Raw genomic sequence first — 22132 nt, 5'->3', positions numbered from 1 at the left:
CTCGATTTTATAAATTTTTTGTAACTTTATCGAATTAAATCATCCGACAAATGAATCTAAATAACACTAGTTGAGTGCACTAGAAAGTCGTGAAGAAAGAAAGAAATATTGTCTAGTTTTGTCGCGCTATATTTATTACATAACTAGGTTTTCCTCTAAACATTGTCTAAATTTTTTATCGCTTTATATTGATAAAAAAAAAACTTTTTGAAAAATGTACTCAATTTACATGCTTCACGTTCCCAATAACGTGTGTTAAAATTGTGGAACGTTTGATTGAACATAAAGTCCCTCGATAAATCGACATTTTATACGTTTAATGTACCGTTGACCTTTCATTTGCAGTGCTATACGTGCAAGCGAGAGAAGAGATTTTCATTCGTTCTTATCTTGTGATTTTCCCATAATTTTTATTGCAAACAGAGAAAAAGACGGCGGAATAAGCGGTGGAAAACATAACCACGAGCGAAACGGGCAGTATCGTGGCGTGAGAAAAAAAAGCGCGATGAAAAACGCGAAACATTTGTCCTATCCTCGCGTTTTTACGTTGATCAATGTGATCGTGGAACGGAAGATAATCCGCATTAATAGGAGGTAACGTGGCGAGCCGGTGGTGAAGTTTTTTCGCGGTATGGCGCGGCGCGGCGCGGCGCCAGATAATTGTGATCGCAGTCATCGTCTAGCGCCACTAATCTAGGATATTTCTCTATTAAGGCCACTTAATCTTTGTAGCTGATGATGTCGGCGCGAAAGAAAGGTTTATCTGCCCTCGTTCTTGTTTTTCCATCATCAGTCTACCACCATGGCAAAGAAGTGATATCGATAGATAGGTAAGCCGGCAGCCGACTTTTTTCGCTTTTCCAAAGGAAAAATCGAGAGGCTGCGGCGCCGTAAGGCGGCTGATAAGGACGACTCATTGGTCCCGGGATAGACAGACTGCTGTCATTTGTCAGGCATCCTCGCCGGAAACGATGTGTACCGTTAACTCCACCTTCCTAAGTTTCCAATTCGATTGACCGGATGCATTACTATTTTCGCAGTTTTTTCTCGAATGCGTTTTATTTTACTGACGCCTTAAAATCTGCATTGCTTTTATTTGGACATTCCTTGATAATTCTTTAATAACTGAATTAATTAAAATACAGATCGATCGCAAAATTGATTTAGAAGCTTTCCGATATTAAAACTGAAATTTAACGGATGCGTTACTATTTTCGCAGTTTTTCTCGAATGCGTTTTTTTTATCGACGTCTTAAAATCTGCATTGCTTTTATCTGGATATTTCTTGATAATTCTTTGATAACTGAATTAATTAAATTACAGATCGGTCGCGAATTGATTTAGAAACTTTCTGATATTAAAACTGAAATTTAACAGATGCGTTACTATTTTCGCAGTTTTTCTCGAATGCGTTTTTTTCGAGTTTTTTTTTACTGACGTCTTAAAATCTGCATTGCTTTTATCTGGATATTTCTTGATAATTCTTTGATAACTGAATTAGTTAAATTACAGATCGGTCGCGAATTGATTTAGAAACTTTCTGATGTTAAAACTGAAATTTACTATTTTTAATAACAATTTTGTTGTGTCGAGAGCTACTTAGATTTTATTTTTTATTTTTGTAGATGAAAAGTGTATACATTATGCATTTAAAACTACGTTACATAAATAAATACTACCATTTACATATCTTTTACATATCATAAAAGAAGATTTTTAGACAAATTGAAATAACTGATTTGCCACTTATAATCCAAAGTGCTAATTCGCATGAGAAAAATAATAATTCTTCTAATATTTCTATAAAATAGATTTCTATAAAAAAATTTTATAAGGTGAAACCGTGTTGCCGCAAAGCGAGAAGCCATTCAAAATTATTTGATGGAATCGTCGCCGCCGGGCGTAAGGTGACATTAGCATTGAAAAATCTTATCTGCGAAAATCTTCGTCTTGCACGTGCGCAATTCGCACGCCGAGAGTGCATTCCACGGGCGTGGTTTTTCTCGAGCCGAGCTAAAAAAAAAAGAGGAAAGGAACGGGAGAACGCGAGAGGGGGAAAAAAAGGAGAAAAGCGGCGGGTGAAACGCATCGACAGGAAATACTCTGGTAGAATCAAGATAAACTCCGTTCCAGGGGAATGTCTGTGGACGGTGATATGTATATAAATTGTATACGAACGGTCGATGCGTAGGTGTCCCCGTGTGGGTTGCACATGTGTGCGCTCGACCGTCTTATCTCGGATTTTCGTTTCGGACTTTACAGCCCCACGTAGAGGTCCTCCGCAAGAAGGAAACAGTCCTTTTTCTGGTTGCGGAATCGGCCGCGGGAACCCCATGCATTTCTGATGAACGTTCAGACCCGTAGAGCCCCGCGACGGTTTCTTATCCGTCGTGCCCTGGAATCGAGGCGATTGTGATCTCGATTTAATGAAAACCCGAGTATCCGAAAACAATCCGATCCCGATGCCACATAGCGGTGACTTTCCGCGCAACGCGAGGCTGCAATTTTCACGATTTCATCTTCATGCACTTATCTGTATTTTCCGTACACGATGTCTGCGATAGTTTAAAAAAAAAAACAAGTAATTCTCTATTAGGTATTTATTTTTTACGCTTTCGAAACTATTTTTAACTTTTTGTGTCAAAAGCTACTTAGATTTTATTTTTTATTTCCGTAGATGAAAAGTGTACACCTTATGCAATTAAAACTACGAAGTTTAATCCGTCAACGCTCATTAGTTTTTAACCGTGTGTAATGGTCCTGTGACTATTCAATTCAAGCTATTGATATAATCGCTAGCTATTTTCTACTTTTCTATTCTGTTTTTTATTAAACTATTCTTCGGCACCGAGTTCGAAAATACTCTGTTTTATACTTTTACCTCGTTTTACATTGGATATAATCCGAACTATTGTTCGTTTTGTGCATAGATCGATTCGTCAGACTTGTTGCTACATCGTGATTTTTAATTTATATACATACGTGGGTATATATTTGTATTATAAACATTGCAATATTTTATAGGGAAAAATATAACCTTAAGTTTGTATCCTGCAGCTGTTTCTGATAGCATAAGACGACAATATCAATTCATATCATTGCAACGATGATCGTAGGGGGTTGAGGGAAATTGCCATTATAAGTAAAGTTACGCGTAGTACATCAACACGAGGTCTCGTGCAAAAATCATCCCCCTCGTACTAAATTACGTATCGTCTTTCGCGTCTAGAACAGCAATATTTTTACACAACGGTATGCTCCCTACTGCCGCTGCGTCGCGCCGGCTTGCTTTTTCGCGAAGAGTGCGGCACTACATGAAGCGGAAAATTGACATAAACTGTTGCTCCTGGCACTTCTTCACGAGACCCTTTGCTCGGAGCTTCGTGCACGGTTGTTGCGGTAGAGTATAAGGTAGACTTTCACGGTGCCCTCTTATACAAGTCACCGCGAGACACTCTTGAGATAAGTACGGTCTTTGAGATTTATTCGACATTACCGGTACTCAAGTGAATTCCTCGATATTATCCAGATTACCGCTCGCTACATGTGCGAGAATCGGAAATTTTAGCAACAAAATTACCGTATAACAATAGCGACGATAAAGACATTGGAGGTATTCGTAAAAAAAAGATTTGAACGATATAAATTAATATATGATAAACTAAAACTAATATCTCGTTTAAATTTGATATTACACGGATTGATTTACGTTAGAAATTTGATTTGTGGTGAAAACGCTTTAAATTGCTTCATACATCCTGTAGAAGTTCCGTCACGCGAGTGTCAAGAGTTACTCTTTCTTATGCAAATTCCTTCAAGTCCTTCCTTCCCTTATTCTAAAAAACGGCCTAGACTTTTAGCCGTGAAGATCATGCGTTGTAAGATAAGAGTTATATAATTCTAGAGAGAAGCACAATTCCATTACTCTTTCCGGAAATAATAAATCAACGTCTAATGATAGGGTTGGCCAGTCAGCAATTTCTCGTGGTGTCGCGGATACAAAAACCTTAAGACTCCTTTTTTCCTGTGATCTCCCTCACTTCTGCTAACCTATCTCTTAAGAGAATTGACTGATTCTCCTTGCTATAATTTCACTTTGCAAGCTTCACTTTAGTAATTACATATAATGTATTATATTAAAGAAAAAATTTATCTCCTGCATTATATTTTAAAGTAAATGCGTTATTACATATATTACACTTTTTTTAATCATATGACTCTTTGATACAGTAGAATGAGCATAATATGTAACACATCGTTTAATTAAAATTTATATATGAAAATGCTGTCCTTTTCTCTGTTAACAAGTTATATTATTTTTCGTTGTGGAAATTCATATCAAAAACTATATTAAAATCTATATTATTAGTTGCTGATTGTTGATAGAAATTAAATAAATATCTCCCAATCAACTTGCATTTAACATTTATTATTATATTTCAATATAATTAAAAAATAGTAATTATATTATGTAAAAAAAAATAAATTTTTATTAATTTCTGTAAAATAATTTTTGCACAATTTCTATAAAGAGGAGGTTCTACAAAGCTGAAAGCATTTGATAAATTTTATGATATAAAAATGATTATGAAGGAAAAAATAAAAATCTAGTATATACATATATATATAGAAGATTCTTACGTCAGATTACATAATTAGTGGATCAAAGCGATTATTACCAGGTCGAATTTCTTAGGATCGGTGCGTGGTGCGAGTATTGAAGCGCGCGTGACTGGAGACATGACTGCCGCGCGCAGATATTAATTAAAATTCGCGCGGGCACTCGACCCGTAATGAAGAGATCTCCCGCTCTTTAATCACCTCCGCGTCACATGAAAACCTCCTGGCGACGCCCATGTATGTGTGTATACATGTGTATAAGCACGCTTTTGTGCCGCTCTGTAAGTTACTCTCCTTTAGGTTCTCGCGGCGCAAGCGAGGAGTCCGTTCCAATTACACGTCGTGGTTAAAGTTTTCGCAAATAATACGGCGAAAGTTGCTGGTCTCTTAGCTTCTTATCCCCACTGTGTCGTACCCCTCGCATTTGCGAGGGGCCGCAAAAAATAGTCTTTTTCGCGGCCTGTGTGCCGACCGCGTCACTCGTCGAACTCATTACAGCGACGCAGCCTCATTTGAGCGACGTTCGACGCCTCGATGCCGTATCAATTATCGCGCTGCGGAATTAAGAGTTTGATAGATGACAAGACTCCGGACAAAAGGAGAACACTATCCGTGGAGTCGATGCGAATGACAAAGCAATTCTCTCTCTGTTTAAGCTCACGCTATTCGTTGTCGAGTTATCGTGGGGAAACTGCGAATCGACAAAACGGTATACGTCACGATAATGTTCTCATAATAAATGACGATTATCTAACATAAACGTAATCATTACAAGCATCGACGGTAATTACATATGTTAAATGAAGGGTGAATGCGTGTGGAGTGACTGGAAAAATCTTGGTGTCAAGCCTGCAATCGCGCTGCCCTCGCAAAAGTCCGCGCACGTTACTTAAAAATTGCAGATTCAGGTATACATATACAATATCGACGTCACGTCTGAGCAACCGAGCGACGGTCTGACAAGAAACTTTTGATTTTAAGGAGTCTCTCGGACCCACTAGACGGTCCATTTCGTGCAACGCAATTGCAGACGACATAGGTAGAAAGGTTCAGCAGCGAGTTCGGCGAATGCGGTTTCTCTCCACAGTCGGAAACCACATACGCGTGTCACCGCACAGCCGCCAGGATCCGTAGATAGTAAAGTCGATGGCAGCAGACCAAAGAGAATTTTCTAGCAGCGTACACTTTGGTTACTCGGCAAGTGCGAGTCACTTCGATTCATCCTTAAAAGTCATCACACGCACACACGCGCGAATGCTGAAATCTGCCTCACCCAAACTGTGTTTCGTTAGAAAAAAGAATTTATAAAATGGGTCATTAAAAGAATGATATATTAATCATACATAAATCCCTTTTTCTCCTTCTTACATCCTTTTCTTTCGTTCACCTTTTCTTTTTTCTTTTCACTTGGCACATGTAATTTCTTGGTTCTCACCGCGTACTCTCTCCTTTCATGTTTCTTTCTATTTAATACTGTAATACTTCATTATATTTTCTTTTTTTGCTGTATTATTTTTCATCTTAATAAATTTATTTCCGGAATATAATGTGTAATTTCTTTCTTTTATACTCCTCTCTTATTCGCACATAATTGTAGCAGTGAATGCAACACGATATACGTTATCAGTAAAATCGGATTTGAAGTTTAAAGTAGTATTACTGCAGAAATTACTTAAAGTAGGCACTTTACAGATTTTTAACTTTCTCTTATTCTGTTTTTCTTTCCACGTGTTCTTATTAATTTTCTTAAAATCAATAATATCCGAACGCGTATGAAATCAATTTTTAACGCTCGGATATGTTTAAAGTGCAACACTTGTGTAAGATTACAGCGATAAACTTAAAACATTCCGACAAAAAAAAATATATATATATATAAGTATGAACAAAGTAACGCGCATCCTAAAATAATAAAATAATAAGTAATATATAAGTTGTACATCTAATTTGTCATTAGTATATAAAAATAAAGTAATAAAGTGATATAAACTCGTTTTTGCATAATCGGTTCCAAATTCGTGTTCCACGCGTCGGCGCTCTTACGCAAATGCGAGCCTCACGCATGAAGTAACATCACGCACGATGGAGAAATGCGATCGCGAGCGTCGGGACAGATGGGTGTGGGAGCTCGATCTCCATATAAGCATCTCGAAATCCTCTCGTAGATTCGATCACCGCACACGCGAAGGACCTCAACCACGTCTCCCCGAGACGGTAGTCGGAGACTGGTGCGCTGGTGCGGGATACCGCGGTACGTAGAGACTTGAAAAATTGCATTTTGTATTCAATAACTAAGCTGTCACGCCGACTGGTGAGCTTCTATAACTCAAAGCGCATCCACGCAGCCACGCGTACCACCGCCCCTAGATCGATCGATCCCCCTTTTTCCCGATGTGAAGCAACATCGGGGAAGGGAGAGGGGATGTACGGATGGTATATGCTCCCTCCCTCCCCCCTGGCGTACTCGTGGAAACTCACTGACGTTGTGATTTCAAAAAATTCCGCCGTCGAACTTTGTATCGGATTTTGTCGATCGAGTTTGCCCGTCTTCCCGAAGCCCGACGATGTCTGACAGATCCCGAAACTGTCTCATATTTGTCAGGTAAATTTAGCGCAAGATTCTGTCGCATTGTGGCACGTTACATACCGCGTTTCAACTGTATTAAAATTTAATTAAAATTTCATATGATATAACGGTCTGTCTCTGTACAAACAACATGCTGTAAAGCAGTATACCGCGAGTATGAAATATGATTTAAGCATTTACGAATATAATTACGTTTTATTACTTGTGAAATAATTAAATATATACAGAGTTTACTTAATTATTGTATGCCGGAGTTTAGAAATGTTCTCGTAATTTTAGCTATATAATATTTTAAACCTCAATTATTAGAGAATTATATTCTACATACTAATGTATACTTCTATGATTTTATTTCTTTTTGCAGTTACCACCATCCCTGATCCCGAGTTCGTCGACGAAATAGGAAACATTACAGTACCAGCAGGACGGAATGTCAAACTGGCATGCAGCGTGAAAGATCTTGGCTCATTTAAGGTGGGTGAATAAATAATACGTTGCATTGTTATACCGTAATTCATTTATATTTAACGTGTGTTTATTACTTTCATTAATTTAACTGCGTTCGCGGATTGTAATATTAATTGGACAAAAATATTATTTACTTGCTGAGCAACTAGTAAGAGTTAATAAATCAATAATCTACGCGCGTATACTTGTATACATTAATATCGAAGATTAAAAATTTAATCAATTTTATTAAAACGAGCGGGCAGTACAGTTTTAGGATAAATATTAAACATCAATATTTTGTTCAGTCGACTTTTAATTAAAATTTTAAAGACCGGCGGTATCCTTTTACTTTTCGTTTCGTAATTTTCTAAATTCAATCTCCGCTGAAAAACCAAGTTAGCAGAGAGTTATGAGTACGTGATATCGTTAGATCACGTGGTCCCGATGATACTGAGATACTTTTGATAAATGTCATTCATCAATAAAGGACCTCATTAAATTCGAAGCGCGGGATGCTAGAGAAAAATCGAGGGCGAAGAGAAATACATATCTTCGAGGATCTTGAATAATTTTCTCATCTGGCGCACTCATCTCACTCAGCTGCTATCGTACGCGGAATAAATTAATGGCACTATGAATATATATAGGTATCGAGTATTACATTTAATATATCTTTGTGCTTCGAGCAACGAATGGGCAAATAGAATTGGTAATCGTTAAGTATCAACTGTTAAACCAATAATAATTTATAATGATAATGATTGGAATGATCGGAATTAATTGGGAATAACGTTAAAAAATTCAGATACTTGTTCTGAAATTTCAAGTATTTCACTGTCTAAATTACTACTTGGTATCATTTTTTTCCTTGTATTGCAATTAATTAAAGTTTCATTATCGTCAATAAATATATAACAATTAGTCATTTTTTAGTCAAAAAATTTCGTCAATAAATATATATCATAATTGGTCATTTCTCAGTCAAGAAATCTGATAATTTAGATTACTTCATGTCAGCTTTTCGTATATTCTTCGCCTCACGATTAATTAAAACTATTTCATCATTAATGAACGCGGTAATATTATTCTTATTATGCATTTTATCTTTTATTATCGTTTCCACTGTTACGAAAGAATGAAGAAATTGAATGAATTTTCTACTAATTTGCAACGTTTTTTCGCATTTTTCGCCGAAGATTTCAAGGTGATCTAAAAGGTGTATAAAGAAACGAAGAAACGCCAGGCTATTAAACAATTCGACAGCCGAGTTATTACAATGTCGTTCGTATTCGCGAATGAACCAGAAACATACACTCGCAACGCTACAGTAGCCAGAACGAGTAACGGAAGTCGGAAGTTCGGCGCGGCTATCTGAAATTTTACATCCGGAAAGGGAAGTAAGATTGAATTGGCACTTTCTGGATCCGCGCCAGCTCGTCTCACACTATATGTCGCACCACTCGAATAGTCGTCATCTCGTTTCCCCGAGTCTCAAATTGAAGAATTCGATCGTACCAGCGAAGCGTTCTCTCAGTGTGTTTAAGATGCATCTCGTTTTCTTTTTACTCGCGCTTTTTAAAAATTGTTTTTATCTCATCGTAATAAATTTAATATAATTATTAACGTAAGATGTTTTAATTTTATTTCCTCGAGTTATCTGTTATTCATTAAAAGTAAGATAATCAACTTTGTTTTCTACTTAAATTATCGCCCCGATCGTTCAAAATTTATTTGTATACATCTCGCGTTAACCCCGATTAAGCTCTATATATTTTCCTATCATTTCGTAAGCTAACTACTAACTTTTTCACTCACTTTTAATGTAATATCTAAACAATTAAAATTTGCTTCCGCGTGTCATTTTAATGATGACATAATTCATTAAATAAAGTTTGTATTCTGAACTAGAGCAAAGAAATTATCTTTGACTTTTTAATACAAGATTCATCAATCAAGTTATTGGTATTATTAATTGTATGCATTGTATGCGTATTTTTAAATTTTATATTTCACAACTTGTGTGAAAATTTCCGTATTGAAACATGTCGAAGATCGAACTTCGGACAATACTTTTTCGGGCGCTTGCGCGAAGTGATTTTATATTGTGGTCTGAGTACGTGCAACGGTTTACCTCTCTCACTACTACCACTCCTCCTTACGAGCCTTATACTGCCCCTTAGTGCCCTTTAGTGTCCCATGGAAAAGGCCATTGGGAATCGCAACCGCTAAACACGCACTTAAACGAACCCTCCTAGCTGTTCACCGAGATCGGCGTGTTATATTATCCTATACGATCGTTCTGTCCACCGCTTACCGTATTCAGGTTCACACGTATATCCAATGAAAAGTAATTGTTGCGGAGCTACGTCAATCAGCTACTGCTGGTGATCGCATGCTTTACAAAATCAGTGATTTCGCGATTTACTATTACTACTAACAAGAGAACAATCGATCGTAAATGCTACAACAAACGTAATAGCAATATATATAGGTATATATATATATATATATATATATATATATATATATAGAGGGAGAGAGGGAGAGAGGAATTTAATTTTATATTAATTTTGCAAATTTTTCGAGAAACAAAATAAAAATCCTAATTTCAATCTAAATTGAAATGAGCGTATAAATTACAAAGATCTTTTTTTATTTCCGGACACACCGGGACGGAACAAGGCGGGATATTTTATATCGCTTTGAACTTCGTTTGATATAATTTTGCATTCATTGCCAGGGAATCCGAATTATTTCGCAATCTCTCTGAAGTTGCGCTTGACGTCGTTAACGGGTACATTTACGCGCGAAAAAATTTTATCGCGTTTAACGTATTTCTACATTTTTCTGGTCTTCCGGATCGCCCGTCGAGGTGAGCTCCCGCGTATTATCGAAGAAAAATTCACGATATTTAATCCTTATCGATGCTGCAATGAGATTTTCATAGCTTCCTTCTTCGCCGGCATCGTAAAGATCAATCGTTCATTCTCACGAATCAAGACACACCGGCCAGGAAAAATAACCGTTTAGTCAAGATATTAAAATTCCAACTTTTTTCTTTATTGCACATCGATACAATATCATACTTCGTCAAGAAATTTCCTTTTGTTCCTTAAAGTTATACTCATTGCTGTACATCAGAAAAGGCTAGTATACCGTAACGTCGTAAATAAAAATTTAATTTAACAGCTGCTATTATTAATTTCAACGCTTCTAAATTACAGTTTAATAGAGACTATTAAATCAATGCATTTCTTTGAATTTCTTTAAAAATTTTATTTCTTTTTTTAAGTCTTAATTAATACTTCTATCATGTTAATATTTTAAGATTATATATAAATATAAATTCACGTCATCACGAGTTGTAATTTTAGTATGTGTTTTATAAAATTAACATAAATTAATAATAACATTGCAATTGTTGTAGCAATTGGTGTCTATAGTTATATCCAACAAACTTTTATTCAGAATTTATACAAGTCACGGTTCGTATTTCGCCGTTGTATCGATTATCTGTTATCCGCGAAAACATAATTCTGATTTAACTCGCATTCCACATTTTTGTATCGCGCGTAATCGCGCAAAAAAAGCTCACATTGCTTGTCATCACCCGTATGAATGAAACACGGTGGTCTGCGTATCTTAATAACTGTAGGGAATATCTGTTTTTCTCACACGTATCTCATCAGGATTCCACCGACGGTTTATTTGGAATTTCGTCGACCAGTCGCGCGCGTATTGGTCATGCGCACACACGACCGTCGGTTTTTTACGCTTCAATACAGGCAAATCGCGGGACCGCGTGCGCGCGTTTGTTCGCAAACGCCGCGGCGAAAAAAGAAAACGAAGAAAAAGGAAGAGAACGCATGATTCGATGCGCAGCCAACGAAAATGTAAATTCACCGGCACCGTAGCCGGTGGCATGCATCCGGCCGGAAGTAAAAATTCTCCTCGGCGTTATTGTTCTTTGGTCGCTTGCCCGACGTACAGCCGGCTCGTATCTCTTAAACGGAGAATTCCTCGATTTACCGATACTATTCCGCGATGCCGGACGCGGCTCGTGAGTCTCCCCGGTGAAACGTAAGGATATTGGCTTTTGCCGATCGGTATTTCTACGGAAATCGTATGAGGAAGAGATGCCTGATAAGAAAACGCATTTCGATTCCTAGCAGGGATACAGGCCATTTTTTTCGTCCTCCCGGTCGTCGGAAATTCCCAGCTATATAGACGAAAGTCACATATATTGTACATGTCAAACGTATTTCTTATGTATTACAATGTATTTTCAAACTTATATTAGCAAATACGGGTCTCATTACGGATCGAATATTGTCCACGAAACAAGAAATGATAATATCATTGACCAAATGTAGAACGAGAAAATATGTAAATAGAGTATTTTCTTATAACTTTTTATCTCAATGATAAAGCTTGAATTGGGGCGATTATTTTATTTTATCAATATATATATATATATATATATATATATATATATATATACGCACACATACATACACATTCTTAATACCTATTATCGATTTGGCTCCACTTTATACAGTTCGTTCATACAACGAGGATCCCCCTCACGTTTCTTTCTCTTGACTTCATGCTTTTCTCGTCAAGAGTCATCACCGTGCATAGACGAGTATATCTGTGTATTAAGCTCTCCTCAGATTATTCTCCAATTAATTAGCCCGAACGATTCTTCAATTGATCCTCGGCGTGCAACCCGCCACCAATCGACAAGCTCCAAGAGGTTCGTTATCCTCGATTCGCTTTCACCCTTAGACAGGAATGGGTAATGAACTGGAAGGTGGTTCGTACCGGGTTGTATTATTAAGATGTTAGATTGTGTTATGCTTGACCGCGCTTTTGGGGATAACGAGGATAATGGAATTAAGCGTGTCGGAACCGTCGATGTACCGTCTATCTGCACCCACCATGACATTATTTTTCATGCGAAGCTCTCCTTCAAAGTGCCTTTCTAAACCCATATATCGCTCATTTATTTCATTATTATAGCTGAATAAATATTCTTATGAATTGAAAACCTTACTTGTTTATTATTTGTCGTATTTTTCATTCAGCTAGTTTTTACTGGCGCACACATATATGCACTATTTATATTTTATATTTTCATTTCCTTGTTATTGTTTTGTTCAAATAGAGATACTGGCAGTCGGAAGAATCGCGCCGGCCGAAATGCGAGCTTTCGCTACCTTTAAAAGCCCCGGTGTCCCATACGGGAAGGCTATTTTTTTTTTTTTTTTGGCAAAATAATCATCGATTTTTCCTCGCTTGGCTATCAGCTCCGCTGACCCCGCTCGGCTGTGGGCTTTTTTCTCATCGTCGAAAAATCTGACACCGACCGATCCCGCGCGTTTTTATCCCCACAAATCACACGGGAGCGGTGCGGCACGCGATTCGTCGATAAGCTCGAGCTGTCTGCTCGCAGAACATCTATCGTTATATCGATCGCGTCCGTTCACTCTCTTGCACAGTACTCGAGTGCTGTCGTCAGGACACACGGCGGGGTTTGTGGATATATGTGGATATACAGTGTGCGCGGAGTCTACTTCGGAGCGCCGACAGCAAAACCGCAAACACGCGGCTTGGCGCGACCAAACCTCAAACCAAAGCCAACACTATTGCCGCGGGGGTAAGTAGAGCTTATGTAGTTTCGATGAGCGACCACGCGAAGGAAACGTCGCAAGAAAAACGAAAACAAAAAAAAAAAGAATCGCTCTCGTGCTTCATTCATCACCCGCGAAATCGTCTTGCGTCGCAAATAGCGCAGAGAAATTAACGCCTCTCAACTGTTCCAATTATATTGTTGATTTTTTTTTTAAACAAAATGTTCTTGCTAATGATAAAAACAAGTTTACAAGAGGAAGATTCAAGCGATTCGTTGACAGGTTATCATAACAACTCGTAAATTTTATTTGGCAGCATTCAGTCTCTTTTTATATGTATGAAAATATAGAAATATAATCCAGATATGATTGACACGTTCCAAAATGAAATGGCCAATTGTTTCGGAAACTATTGATATAACTATTGATGAAAACATTATTGGAATATTGACAAGTTATTGTTATAATTTAAATGTGTCACACGAAGCTGTATTGATAACAAAAGAAATCGACGGATAAGTGCCGCAATAAAGAAGATGAAAGGTAAAAGCAAAAATGGATCCAATTGTTCTTTACATTAATCAAAAGCTTTGTTCTTTACGGATTAAATCTTTATCTTGAAAGATATGGCGCAAATTTTAACTGTCATTAGGGAATGCTTTCATTATTTGAGTTCATAAAATAACACAATGGTCCGTGTCTGCTCGCGAGAATGCATTCCCGGTTGGTGTATTCGCGTATTTACATTTAGAGGAGAAAAATGTCTAAATGGCGGATAAAAAGTTAGTATTACTGCGGAAACTGCAAATGCAATTCAACCAGGATCAAAAACGCAAAGGAAATGTAGTCGTAGTTGGCGTAAAGAGAAAAATTAAGTATTTGCATCTGTGAGACGAAACCTCCGCTCTTCTGCAGCGTTTCTTCTCTCTTATTTCCGCTTTAACACGTAAATTGCTGGCTTCCGACGTGGTACAGGTACTAGTTTACGTATTCGTTTCGTCCGTGTTTTTCATTTTGCGCATGTAACGCTGTCTATTATTGCCCTCGGCTGTTATTTAAAAGACGCATTTGTATTTTTGCAAAACGCAAACTCTCTACACGCGGCGTCTTCGTTCATTTTCCATTTCACATTTTATATTTATCGTTTATTTGAATCCTAATATCATAATTGTGTGTATGGATCAAGAGAAATTGTAAAATTTGAAGAATCATTGTATTCGTTCAACGGAATAAAGAATGTTCAGTTAGTATAATTTATATAGATTGATACAGATATATAACAGGTATAACTGCATGATTGTTATAAAAAGCTTCAATTGATGATCATTAAGAGTATATTATGCTTGATCATAAATAAGATAATTAACCTAGTTGTTATCTCTGTATCTCTATAATGGTCTTTCAATAAAAATAAAAATAAAAATACTTGTTTGTACACGACTCATATTGTAGTGATAATTCTTTAACACAGTTGCAATTTTGAAACCATTTCCAAGGTCTCAAGATTCAAGCATGGTATTGTGTGTGTGTGTGTGAGTGAGTGAGAGAGAGAGAGAGAGAGAGAGAGAGAGAGAGAGAGAGAGAGAGAGAACATAAATAATTCATCTTAATGATCCGTAATATTTAAAAATTGATTATTCAATTGCAACGGACATGAAATATAAAGGACGAAAAATTCAACCTCATTAGGTACATAATATCTACTTGAATAAATAAATATCAATTTAAATTTTGTATTTAGATAATGTATCTAATTTGAAACTGTAATATTTCTCTTATTAATACTCACAAAAACAAAAAAAGCATGTCGTAGCCTGTAATTTTCAATATATTTATTAATATGATTTATTTATTAGAAAAAACCAATACGCGTCGATTTAATTTTTTGTGCAAAATTTCATTTTTTTTTGCATCTTTATCTTTATAGCTTATTCCCGGTCCGGTTCCTTTCCAACAGCATAAATCTTCCACCAGTGGCCTCGTTTTTTTTTAATTAATCCTTCCGTTCATGTAAAAGCGGAAACTAATGAGATATTTACGATGCCGGAGTGCTCCTTTTTAATTCATCTCCAACGGAGCTATTAAATAATGCGAAATCGACACGTACCGAAAATGTACGAATTACGGTAATTTAACATTATCTCTGAGAAAAAAAAGAATTTTACTAAAGAATTTCTCTGCGTTATCCCGTACGATGCAATGAGGCCTCATCCGGGCTCTTTTGGGGGGTAGCTGAGCATAATAAAAAGAACGTTTGGACCGACGGACGTGACGGTAGCGGTACACGTACGCGCACGTACACACGTATGTGCACACACGCGGTGCCAAAGTGCCGAAGAGTGTTTCGCCGTGCTCGAACTAATCGATGCGTTAATCTCCTGACCTTTTATCCCCACGTTTCGACTCTCTCGTCGCCGTTCCGGTCCGCCCCGATCATCCAAACCCTGTCGTACTATTCTTCCCCCCTCCCCCTGCCCCTCGCCCGGTCCGCCCCGGCTATTCCGCTTGTTCGATAGAATATTTTCTATCCGCCAAGAGCCGAAAAATGACGTTGAGATATTTCGAAAGATTCTTCAATCTAACGCCACGCCTCTTTCTGTCCCCCGTTATACGGTCTCGCAATATGTAATATCACACGATAATTCTATCCCCAAGCATTCTGTACTTCATGCAATATGCATCACGTCAAAAGATATTTATCGATGCTATTTGCAACAACGCACGTAATGGAGAGACTAATTAATGTCATCGATGATAACATAAGTAATCTAATAAAAAGTTATAAGCACGAGTTTATAAATCTTGTGAAAATTAAGGCGCAATTTATAGCGCGCAATTCAATTTAAACTAATCTCTTCCTTGAACGCATTAAACTTTCATAAAGGGGCAGATTCATTCGATTCATTCGACATCGCGGTGCTTTTTGAGACCATTACAAGTCTGTTATCGTAATAGAAAGAACACGTCGCGCAAAAAGAAATTTTTATGAGGAACGATAATTTCAATTTCATGCGATAAAGTAATGAAACGCTGACGATGGTGTATTCGAGGTATCCCTTTCTCCGTGTAGTAATTTCGAAGCGAGCGATGTATACACCATTTTTACAACCTTTTTATTTCGTGCTTGGAGAAGCGCGGTTGTCACAATCGCGCATACGCAGCTGTAAAAGTGTCGATGTAATCGTTGTCGTCGTAACAATAACAGTCATTGCGAACCGACGATTAGCTTACGTGGCGTACAGTATAAAATTTACACCCGCACAGTGATTTAAATGTCGTTCAGCCGCGAATGTATCGCGACAAATTTCCAGATGCGCTACGAATTTTATGAGATTCGACTTCCGTGAAATGTTACGTCCTTCTCGAAAGTAATGGCGGTAGATATAGAAAAAGAGAGAAAAAGAGAAAAAAAAAACGAAGTATCGATACAGCAAAATTGTCAAAAAATAATTACAAACTGGTAATTATAGATTTAATCGAACTTCGCTTGTCAACGTGTGCATACACAAATATAAAGTAAATAAATTGTCATCTCATCGCTTAATTTACAAATAGTGGACAGTTACTGCTCTACTATTAATCCATTAAATTAAAATCGTTAAAATTATTCGAAGGAGAAAAGATGATTTTTAGATGAATAAAAAATTGGCGCGAAGAGGTTAAAGGAAAGGATAAGATAATGCATACCGCAGTAATGATCTAACGGCGCTCTCATTTACGTTAAAAAATTGGTGTGTCGCTCGACGGCGAAAAATCTTCGCTCCGCCATCAGTCATGGAATTTCGTCACCCTTCTCCGGGCGTAGCCGTTTCCGTGAATTTCTCACCGGCACTGGCGTGATTCTCCGGGTGCGTGTTCCGGAAGAGATGGCACTCATTTTCCCGACCGTTGATTCCGGATGGTCTCACGAAACCTCCTTTCCTACCCCACCGTTCTCCGTCGCCGCCCTCGGTCGCTCTAAGGACACAAATAGACAAGGACACGGTGCGGCTGCATCACCCCCTCGATCAGTCGAAATTGCTACCGACGTAGTCGTGAAATTTTAGTGCCGCGAATCTCCGAATTGTTCTCCGTTCCCGCTACTCCTCTCACCTTCGTCCCGTCCCGCCCTCCTATCCTCCTTTCCTTCCCCCTTCCCCCGTCCGCGACGTCTTTATGTCGTCGGCATCCTGCCCGAAAAATATCTCTGTAACATTGCGTGCAATCTGGCGGTCGATTCGTCCTCCGTTGATCCTTCGCTTGCATACGAGCATTCATTTGCATGCATTCAACCGCGTTGCGATCGTGAAAAAACAATAAAATATACATAGTCATTTAGAAAAAAAATATTAAAATTAAAATGCACATTTTCACGCCTTTCCTTGCCGAAATAAAAAAAATGTAACTGCACTCCTTTTGCACTCGGATCTTGGTTTAATATTCAGAATTATGAAATTATGAGTCGTTTAACTTAAATTATATGAAATTATGGATCTCGTTACAACTTCTTCCGCGACGACTGTCGATAAGCGATTAAGAATTTAATAATACAATTATCGTATCTATAATGGTGCTATACAATTTGAATTTCAAATCGAGCGTAATTTCCAATATTGACACTATTTTAAATATTGTAAAAATGGAAGCCACATTAAAAGACCGCACACAGTAAGTGATAGATTAAAACCGCAGTATCGATATTCATTCTTTTTACTCAAATTTCAATCGTGACATTTTTTCTCTGCAACGAACTAGTTTTTTTGTCAAATTATTAATAAAATATCTTGTTTTTTAATTATATTAAACGACAAATCAATAATTTTCGATATGAAAATAATAATAATAAGAACAGCAACAATGACACCAAGACAAATAATCACAATAATTATTTTTTAAAAATATGAAGCGCTTGTAAAACAGTCGGGATTTACTGCAATATTTTTATGACATCTTGTAATAAAATTATAAGAAACACGAAGGAGAGGTTTGCGTACTTTCTTACGACGAAATAATTTTCTCTAAGCTTCTTTCGAGTCTGTTTGCGTTCATCTGCACCAGGGACTCTCGGCCCTCTTTCACGGTACAGTGGTATCTACCTACCTATTTGTTTTGTGCAAAAGCAATAGAGTTTGCATGTTCTATCGATCTTCGCTCGTGAGGACTTGTGATAATTGAATTGTGAATCCAATCAAGCAATCGAGATTACGAAAGAGATCGTGATACAGGTCATGGATATGTGAAGAAAATTACACTTACTCCAACTCTGCACGAGCAACAGTGATATATTATCTTTTTTTTTCGCGATAAAATTATTATATTCAACAAATTATTATATTATATTCATTTTCGTTATAAATTAATACGCATAATAGATTATATAACTTTATTACATAATATTATAACTTTTGTAAAAACGTACGATTAGTAATAAATTTACAAATGCCGATTACCTATGTATAACATATAAATATTGATTTATTTTTAAAAACAATTTTTTTTTAAATTTAATAGTTCAGAAAATATAATTCCTTTTCTGTGCCTAAAAGTACCTTTTTAAGATAATTTTAAAATGATATATATTAGTACCCTATTGTTTGATATAAAGTGCCAATGAAAATATTTTAAAATATCAGGAAAAAATGTTTTTGCTATACCTTAATAGTTCCAGAGAAAATAGTTTATGACATATTTGTGACTCGTCTTGTATTTGTTATCTCTATGTAAAGTTATATTACATATTCATTATATATATTTTCACGAAACAAAGAAATAGAAAATCAAAATTTTCATGTAATATTCGTATATACATAATTTCGATTAGATAATAATAATTGAAGATTAAAATTATTTAAAATTTTTTAATATTGTAATATGCCCATAGCAACATTTAAAATACATGTTTTACACAATCGTTCATAAAAAAACGAATTTGTTATTTTTAGTCAATATTAATTTAATTAATATTATGTTCAAAGGATTGTTAAATTATTAATTATTATTAATTATTAATATTATGTTCAAAGGAATGTTTTATTTTGTCCCAAAATTCTAATAAAAATCTGTATGGCTCTTATATTTTTATATCTAAAAACATATTTCGAGGATCAATTAGTTTTGGATTACATCACCCATATTAGTAGCAATCTTATTTGACAGCGGGGTCGACGGCACGTTTTACGACTTGAATACCGGCCACAATGGTCCCGTTGTGGAATCGATCGCCTCGTTGTTCGTACAGGCATGGAAAGAGGAAGGGGTTGAAGGCAAGCTAGGAGCGTTGAAGGCAAATCAGGGGCTTCGTAGATGATCACTATAGATGGGATGAAATATTAAGCACAGCACGGGAGGCACAGCGCCGAGGAGAGCAGAGCAGCGGCTGCGTGGCCGAGGCTCTGTAGAAGTTTTATTAAAAATCTGCGTTGAAGGATGATGGATATCTCCGAAGGAGTGGTGAGAGAGGCCTCAGCCTTATGTTCGGATGGCCGGTAAGAAAGTCGGGAGAAAAAGCAGATGAAGTAGACGACGAAAGCCGTTAAGGACAGAAACAGATGAAACTGTACGGATCGCACGGTTGATGAAGCATAAGATAAGGAGAGATGAAAGAGTGAAAATAAGAGGGACGAGCGTGAGTTCTTCCAAGGCGGCGAGAAAGGAAATTGATTTTTATCCGGTTCGAAAAATTGTAAAGAAGACAGCGAAATGACGAAGAACCGATTCTTCAATTTCTTAAGAGTTCGACATTTTTGTCTTTACGTCAAGCATGCAATGTACGTAGCTTGTCGATCTTGTTTAGAAATGTATCAAAGTTGAATTACGAAAACGACAAAAAACGATTTACAGATAAACAAGCGAAATTATCGCTAAAAGTCATCGCTTAAATTTAAAAAAAAATCTTTAAAAATTAATGCACTCAAAAAAAACGTAAAACACATCAATATATATTAAATATTTAATAGAATAAAGCGAAGTAAAACGAATTGTACATTCTAACGTAGCACAGATCGGACAGATATAAACATTTTTGTTAAACAATAGTAAGGGGGAAATTGCAAAGCGATAAACATGGATAATATTTGATAAAGGATGAAAAATCTTTTCAGTCGACTGCTTTAAATGTTTATTTTATGTATATTAAAGCATATGCTGAACAAGTGACGGCGAGAGAAAAAAAATGATACGCGATCAAGATACTATCTTTGCAAAGTATTTACTTTGAAATTTGCTCTGGTATAGTGAGTATTATTATGATTTACAAGAGAAAGGATTAAAGATGAAGGCAAAAAAGAAGATTACGCGCTTGATGATAAGCATGCGCTGAAAGAAACACAACCAAAAAGGGCTTTAGAATGAAGAAAGAGAAGAAGAAGAGAAAGAAGAAGAATGAGGCAAAGGAGAAAGAAGCCTTTGGAGATACGAAGCGACGTGGCCAAAACTACAGCAAAATAAAAGAAGATCGGAAAAAGAGGTCCCTTCAATATAATAAAAGAGACATTACAGGATTGTGGCTTATTTGGTCTAGAAAATTTAAGAGACTGAAAGCATTTTAAGATTGGATGAAAGACAAGCATCCTGGCAGCCATAGATCGCTTCACGTCCAAAGCATGATGGAAGGGATGATAACAGCGCGGAACTGTGCAGATTTATGATAAACGAGATTTAACATAAAAATGTGATATTGTTGGGAAATATATTTGCAAGGAACATTTCAAGATTTGTTTCATATGAGAAAATATTTGAGAATATATATTTTTTAAGGTGGAATATATACCTATATATATATATATAGATAGAGGAAGAAAGCCTTTTCTAGAGGACATACGTATGTTCGTGTGTGTGCATTTTATTTTAAAAATTTTACGTTTTCGATTTTTTTTCTCTCAAAATGTAATTAATTTTAAAATATTCTTTGGCAGATACATTTTTCATAAATAATATCACATTTTATTTGCGTCAGATTAAAATGCGAAAAAAACATATGATAACGGTAAAATGCGGAAAAAAAGAAAACAAAAAATTGCTCGATATACGTAAGCAAAGGAGACAAAGTGAAGGAAAAAAGAGTGAGAATGAGAAAGAGAATCGGCAGTTGCGGAATCATTGCGCCGAAGAGGGTTGGTTTGTAGTACAGGCGGCTCGAGGGGGAACACCGAGAGGGTAGTGAATTAAAGCGGTTCGTCCTCCCTAACGAAGTCAACACGCCAAGCGGACGGATGAGGCCGCCTTGTCGAGCGGAGACTGTCGTAACAAGCGTAATCTTATATAAGACAGGAAGGGGCGGGAGGAAGACGCGAGGGTCAATTGTAGGAAGCGGGATGAGATCGAAAGTGGAGAAGGAGAATGAGGAGAGGAAGGAGAAGAAGAAGAAGTAGAAGTAGAAGAAGAAACGGAGGGGAGTATCGGGAGACGGCGAGAAGCCGGTAAGAAACCTCAGACCACAAAGTCGAGTTATGCCTCTTTCCTGCTTCAGAATCGACTTTTCGTTTCTATCCACCTGTACTACACCGGTCTCTCTCCAACTCCCTCTCTCCCTCTCTTTTCTTTCTCATTCTCTCTCTCCCTCCCTACGGCCTCCTCTCTCTCTCTCTCTCTCTCTCTTAGGTCGCCATTAAAATGATAAAATAATGTTTGCGATGGTAAGTGCCACTAAAGCCTGCCGCTTAACCACCCCCACTGGAGGCTGAACCCTCGTAAAGAAGGCGACCCTCGACTTTGTACCACCTTGTCGAACCACTTCGCTCACGCTCGTTCGCCTCGGTGCTAATTTACGAACGCCGTACTCGACACGGCGACGAGTAATCGATTTACGGGCCCCAAGAAGGAAAGTAGCAGGGTCATAAGGTGGATAGATCGAGGTAAAGGCAGA

The 22132-nt window shown here is 37.1% G+C and overlaps 1 protein-coding gene and 1 long non-coding RNA gene across 2 annotated transcripts in view; one reads left to right on the top strand and one right to left on the bottom strand.

Moving 5' to 3' along the window:
- The window catches only part of LOC105459279 (neurotrimin-like), a 166252-nt gene that overhangs the window by 44700 nt on the left and 99420 nt on the right, over positions 1–22132 (top strand). The window contains exon 2 of the mRNA XM_011705178.1: positions 7572–7681. Coding sequence (XP_011703480.1) covers positions 7572–7681 — 110 coding nt within the window. The remainder of the gene's footprint in view (positions 1–7571; positions 7682–22132) is intronic.
- Positions 1–22132, bottom strand: part of LOC105459277 — a 93587-nt gene that overhangs the window by 51263 nt on the left and 20192 nt on the right. The gene's annotated exons all lie outside the window — the stretch shown is intronic.

This window comes from Wasmannia auropunctata, unplaced genomic scaffold (genome assembly GCF_000956235.1).
Source record: "Wasmannia auropunctata unplaced genomic scaffold, wasmannia.A_1.0 LD334199.1, whole genome shotgun sequence".
Taxonomy (NCBI): domain Eukaryota; kingdom Metazoa; phylum Arthropoda; class Insecta; order Hymenoptera; family Formicidae; genus Wasmannia; species Wasmannia auropunctata.
This window is presented reverse-complemented; position numbering and strand designations above follow the sequence as displayed.